The sequence below is a fragment of the Epinephelus moara genome, unplaced genomic scaffold (assembly GCF_006386435.1).
Source record: "Epinephelus moara isolate mb unplaced genomic scaffold, YSFRI_EMoa_1.0 scaffold1052, whole genome shotgun sequence".
In the NCBI taxonomy this organism is placed as follows: domain Eukaryota; kingdom Metazoa; phylum Chordata; class Actinopteri; order Perciformes; family Serranidae; genus Epinephelus; species Epinephelus moara.
The window spans coordinates 1-6,228 of NW_026078502.1; the positions used below are offsets into that span (position 1 = coordinate 1).

At 39.5% G+C, this 6,228-nt stretch overlaps 1 protein-coding gene across 2 annotated transcripts; it reads left to right on the top strand.

Moving 5' to 3' along the window:
• Window positions 1–306: 306 nt before the first annotated feature.
• Window positions 307–5,594, top strand: LOC126386927 (synaptotagmin-4). Of its 2 annotated transcripts, XR_007569566.1 has the most exons (4): window positions 307–474; window positions 4,156–4,322; window positions 4,458–4,666; window positions 4,825–5,594. XR_007569566.1 is itself a non-coding variant. In XM_050039499.1 (3 exons), the coding sequence occupies exons 1-3, from the start codon at window positions 345–347 to the stop codon at window positions 4,605–4,607; spliced, it is 447 nt and encodes a 148-aa protein (XP_049895456.1). In that variant the 5' UTR covers window positions 307–344; the 3' UTR covers window positions 4,608–5,594. The 2 variants fall into 2 exon arrangements, 1 of the variants encoding a protein (XP_049895456.1); XM_050039499.1 differs by having other exon boundaries at window positions 4,458–5,594.
• The last annotated feature ends 634 nt before the right edge of the window (window positions 5,595–6,228 follow it).

The window sequence follows — 6,228 nt, forward strand, 5'->3', positions numbered from 1 at the left end:
AAAACTCCTAACCTGTTTCCTGACATTGACTGGCAGTGATTCAAAGTGAATCCCTATGACAGGAAACTGAAACACTGATTCTGACAGCATCAGTGCCTTGGTCGTCACATTTACTGACAGAACCACAGAGGCATATTTAGCATGGCTTTTAAGTGTTCTACAGCTTGAATCTGCTCCCATCCCTTGCTGTCTCTACTTGATTTCGTTCCCAAAGGATGAAGGGAACATCCGCTAACTGAAAGAAGACATTTTCCCTTGCTAAATCTCACTTTTTTTTTTTTATCTATCGTTACCACTTTCAGAGTGTGAGTTCTCAGGAAACGCTGGGTCACAGGAAGAACTCGATGTGTGTGCCGCGGGCTTTGGGCCAGCTATTCATCCTGCTGCAGTACCAGACGCTGGCCCAGCGCATAAAGGTGATGGTCCGAAAGGCTGAGAATCTGGCCAAGCTCACACGGATCCCAGGAGCTCCAGGTAAAGAATGAAGAAGTAAAAGCATTACCTTACATGATACCCCATGAGAGTGTTTGCTGCTCCTAACACAAGTTGCCACATCTGTTTTGGCAACTACAACTACTTGGATAAAGTTAGAGAAGGATAGCAATGTCATGCTACGTCTGTATTTGTTTTACAAGACACCATGTGAAAATAGATTGGACAAGTAGATATGCCGTCGTTTTCTTGGTGAGGACTCTCTCTTAAAGATACAATAAAAATTGGTTTGGGATCCTTTAACTGCGTTGCAGATGTCAAGTAAAACTGTATATCCTGTTGTAATGTAGCCTGGTCTAAATCCCAGGGTGTCAAATAATGCTGCTTAAGCAGTAGCCCATTGCATCAGATCCTGAGCCAAAATGCACCCTTTAGCATCTTTGTCAGATGCAATGGGCTTTCAACCAACTTTATTGTTAGCCCATCTGTGTCATTATTAGCAGTTAGAGCAGCAGATGTAGTATAAAGAGCGGGGAAGTCCACTTAGGCAGGCGGCAGTGGAGGTGGAGGAGTCCAACAAGCACAGGATTTTGACCTCAAAGACCAGTGTTTGTGTCCCGTGTGAAACTAAAAGTCATTGTTAAGTTTTGTCATGTCAGTCATTGGTCACCTGTTGTTGGTCATTTGAGTCAACTCCTGTGACTGACATCAGCCACAATCCTTTTCTAGGTAGTTTGTTGCCTAAAGCTAACTGCTGACCTAACTGTGTCAATATACAATGAAAAAGCCTGCCCATGGTGTCAAATTATGGCGAGTTGGGATGAGATCAAGTTAAACAATTAAAATTCTTCATCCTAATTTTCCTCTCTAAAACCTGCGCTAGTTTTTCTGACACTTAGAGATAACAGACAACCTAAAACACATAGTGATATATTATCCCCTTTAAGTTTATTTTACAAACTTGTTAGCAAACAGCTGTCTGTTTACACATCCAGCAGTTATGCAGCAGCAGCAACAGCAGCAGCAGCATTGATTTAGTATTTTTAGACACGTGATTAACGTAAGTCCATTATTTGCTTTGCTTTAGCTCTGTTTTGCGCCCCACCACCTCCTGAGAGAAATATTTGACTCTCAAGGTGCTAAATTCTTCACTATCTTCAGCTGTTTGATGGTGAGCAGCATGTAGTTGATTTATTGGAGTTATTTTGTTGAAAACAATTTCCTGCTGTTGTTGGAAACGAAAATGGTGAGAGCTGTGAGACTGAACCAAAACAGTAATGTTGCAAAACCAAAAAAGAGAGCTGAAAGAGGCTAAAACAGTGTGGAGTTAAGTGGAACTGCAGAGTCAAGTGATAAATACCAGAATCAAATCTTACAAGTCATCATGTGAACTACTGACAGTATAGAAATACTGGGCACTTTAAGACCTGACTTCTTAAAATTTTGTGGTAAAACACTTTGAATTCTTTCATTTTAAATGTATCATTTTTAACCTTTTCTCAGTTCACTTTTGACACATTTGCATACAGCTTTAAACCTGCCTGCAGTTTGCAAATATTGGCACTATATTCACACTGTATGCTGCAATTTACATGAGCAAACTGGCTGACATGTACACTCGTCATGAGCTTTATAGCCTCTGTCTGCGTTCTTCTCTATTGCCTCAGCCACAGTCAGACAGACCGGATCCCCAATTGGCTTGTAGTATAATCAGATTAGGAACCGATCAGCCTGGTGTCATTTCCCCTCCTGTCTGTATCATATCTCACTGCATCTGATTTAAAGCTCTGCTTTGATGATGCTGGTGAGGAGGAAAAAGGGCATTGTATAAGAGGAAGACAACTTTTAATGTTTTGGTTTCTCGCATTTAAGGAAACAGTTCGAGGCTGGTGGTCAGTTACGTGTTCTTTGTGAGTTTCAGGATCAAATTTTTTCTGAAATCTGTCTGTATACATGCCCTGCAGATGCACGATTCTTGTCTGACAGTGACATATTGCTTCTTAATTTTAGTAAATCCAATTAGCATGCTAGAGTGGATTTACAAGGGAAATTATATTTTGCAAGTGATGATGCAGATTTGGAACAGTGACAGTGGGGAGGGTGCCACAGAGGGTTATGAGATTATAGATCAGCATATGTAGATTGTTTCATGGGGAGTTAAAATCACACAACACACAAGACTGCAATGCATTTATTTATTTCTCTATTTTTTTACACCAGCACAGCAAATCACTGTAACATTATGCTGACAACAACAGTCACTTCTGGGCAGACAACTGACAACTGGTTTGAATTGCAGAGAAACAGGAATTGGCAAACTTGTTTATTTCTGCTGTCATTTTCAGCTATAGTTGTAGCAATAAAGATATATAATTAAACAGTGGTGAAAAATAACACTGCAGTATTAGCATAAGGCGACTGCACAATGTCTCACTTTAAACAGACGTTTTGGGCCTAATTAAGGGATTTGTTCCAAATGTATTGATGTGGTTGTGGTGCTATAGCTTTGTAAAAAATGCCTGAACATACTGCGGATGATTTGTAAACAGAGCTTCAGCCTGTTAGCATCATCAGCTAAACTCCCTTACTGACCCAGTTTACACCTCATAGGAGACTCAGTGACAATCTACCTGGCCATTCCTGGCCATTTTGTAACTAAGTTGCTCATAGTGTGAACATAGCATAACACATTTAAACGACAGACATTAACTATAAATTCACAGTGCCTCTGTTTCATCTGTTGGTAATGTTAGTTTTAATGAAAAGCTTGTTTGTTCGCCAGCTTCAATGCTGGACCAGCTCGGTCTCACTCCCAACTTCTCAAATATCAACCTTTGGTCATTGGCCCTCAGTGGCAGACAACAATGCACAGATGCACGCTTAGCGGTGGCAGTTTCTGATGCTGTAAGCAGCTACTGTAGTATAAAGAGTGAGAAAGTCCACATAAGGATGGGAGGGGAGGTGGATGGGTCAAACAAACTTAAGACTTCTACCAAGGAGCCTTCTGTTCATGTCCTATGTGAAACCAAAAGTCAGTCGAATAATTTAAATAATGTAGTGCAGTAGTATGTGTAGCATGCTACGCTAGTGACAAATGTCACATGATGTTACATTATGTTAGTAACAACAGTAAATATTTTATGCCAAAGCATGATGTTTTTTTTCTGTACCTAACCACATACTTTAGTTGCCTTACCTTAGGTAAACCTAAAAATGAAGGTTTACCTATGTTCTAAATTAATTTTGAAAAAGACTGAATGCGTTTAGTGACCAAAAACTGTGCATTTCCAGGGAAAAAAAAAGTTTATTATTGAAAAGACACCATACATGGAACAAACATAAATTGACACGCTGTCCCTCAACATCCAAAACTAACACAGGAGGGTACCTAGCACATCATATTTGGACGTGTAGTGCCATTGTGTGTGCAACATGTTCTCATCCCAACTCTACAACTTGGGATGAGAGCATGTTCACTCAACGGTAAAGTCAAGTAGCCTGTTAGCTAACACAATGCCCATAAAGTTGTTAATTTGATTACTTAAAAGGAAATGAGACAGAAAGCTTACTTGTTACAAAATGCCACCAGGCTGACAGATTTTCCCAACTCCTGATACTTCCATCTGACAGTTATTGCAAACAAACATTGTGATGCAGTCTGTACAGTGTGAAAATATGAATTACATAAAACAAATCATTAATGGCTGTAATTTTTACCCACAGACCACTATGTTGTCATCAACCTGCGTCAGGATGGGAAAATAATAGGTACCAAGGAGACCAAAGGGGCCAGCGGTCCAAATCCAGTCTGGAATGCTCCCTTCCTGTTTGACGTGCCCTCTGGTGACATCATTCAACTACCACTGGTGCTGGAGTTTATTGTCATGCAGGTAGGAGGTTATTTGGCAAACTCCCGTATATACATTACATTACAGCAGCGACATTCAGTTTTATGTAATATGCTGAGTTATTGGTAACTAAATGTCTTCACAGTTTGTAATTCAGTTATCTCTTTGTATCTTTAGGGCCGCCTCTACACCAAGAGCAGTATTCTGGGTCGGGTGTTGATTGGCAACAACGTCTCAGAGGCGGGACAGGGACACTGGAAGGAAATGTGCAGTCGGGGGCAAATAGAGACGGCTCGCTGGCACACCATCCAATCAGATTTGCTGTAGGACTGATTGACAAACTGTGGGACTGTCCCTCTGCCACCCAGTGAGAGAAACGCATAGAGGTGACGTTAGGTGGGAATAACATGCAACTGGGGTTCACACACTTTGAAGTATTTCTTTATGGTCTTATTTTTATTCTGTTGCAGATATTGGTAGCTGTGATAACTTTAACAACATATGTTCATGAATCAAATAAGTTTAAGTGTTCATGCTGTTTTAGGGAGAGACAAATCAAATATCCAGATGGTCCATGAGTATCTACAGAGCTTCAGAAGAAGAGACACTGATCACTGCGTGGAGGAGGGATGTGCAGCAGCTTTCTCCATATCAACAGTATTCTGCATCCCGACATTGCCTTTGTGATTATTTCCACTGTGACTTCTTATATCTGTATACCTGTATCATATTGGTTGTATGCAACCTGTGCTGGTGTTGTGGTGGTGTTTGTATTGTGCCCAGAGGCTACAAATGTTAGTGTGGAAAGTTACAGAGCATATTCGGTATGTTACCACTCTGCTTGTGGTTTGCTGTGGTGTGTTACTATGCCAGTATTTGTCCACGTACAGTACTGTAAACACCTTAGGAACATGTACCAGTGACATGCCTGCTGAGTTATAGTTTTTTTTTTGTTGTTGTTTTTTTTAGGACTGGTAAATTTTGGTCTCTTTTCATACATAGGAAGCTACAATAACATGTGGGTTCACAGATACCACAGCTCAGTTCTGGATATATACTTAGATGGTTTTAACAGTTCTATAATAGCTACAACTTTATTCAACAATAATGCAAAACAGATGATTGTGACCAAGCAGCAGCATTACCAAATAACATTACTGACTGTCATACACTTTGCATACACTGTTGCTCCTTTGCTATTGGATTTTATTATTAAACACAATCTGCAGCAGTGTGTCAATTTTTGTCTTATGATTCCTCACATTACAAGAGAAGCCTCAGTGAAGAATAACACTAAACATGATTGCATGATGACTTCAGCATGGACTGACAACTTTCTCTGCAGTCACTGGAACACTGTAAAATAGAAACTGAAATACATGTGGCCAATTTTAGACAGACTTGCACAGCAAATATAAGGCAGTCAAAAACCAACAATGAATTAAACCATCCATCATTCTCAAGTTGGAAAATTAAATTGGAAAATATTAAAATAATATTATTCAGTATTATTTTTTATTATTCAGGAGCACTTTCAGTCCTATTTTCAGCCACAAGACACATTAATATTACACCTTCATTTTAGGGGTTAAACTAACTAATTTGTCTGGCCTATTGTCAGCATTAAAAACGACTGCAGCTTAAGGGGTAACGCCACAGTGTCCAGACAAAAGATGTAAGAAATATGTCTTAATAACACATTCATTTCAGTATTTGAAAAACCAACTCTAACAAAGCAAAAGGGGTTTTAACATAACAATTCTTAACGTCTCAACATTTCGTCACATAAAACTGTGACAGAAAAATCTATTATGTGTTAATACTAACATAATTTTTTTGGGGGTTTCTAGAAAGGTTTAGTTGTGTTTGTATTTATACTATATTGACCATGTTGATGCCTGCTGGTGCCATGTATTGTCTTACCTGTATATGAATGTCTTTACTTTTA

Bases quoted from the DNA above. Each gene is read 5' to 3' on its own strand.
- LOC126386927 (XM_050039499.1), top strand. From the start codon at position 345: ATGTGTGTGCCGCGGGCTTTGGGCCAGCTATTCATCCTGCTGCAGTAC. The intron at 475-4,155 runs GTAAAGAATGAA...TTTTACCCACAG, and splicing joins ACGGATCCCAGGAGCTCCAG to ACCACTATGTTGTCATCAAC. The intron at 4,323-4,457 runs GTAGGAGGTTAT...TTGTATCTTTAG, and splicing joins TGGAGTTTATTGTCATGCAG to GGCCGCCTCTACACCAAGAG.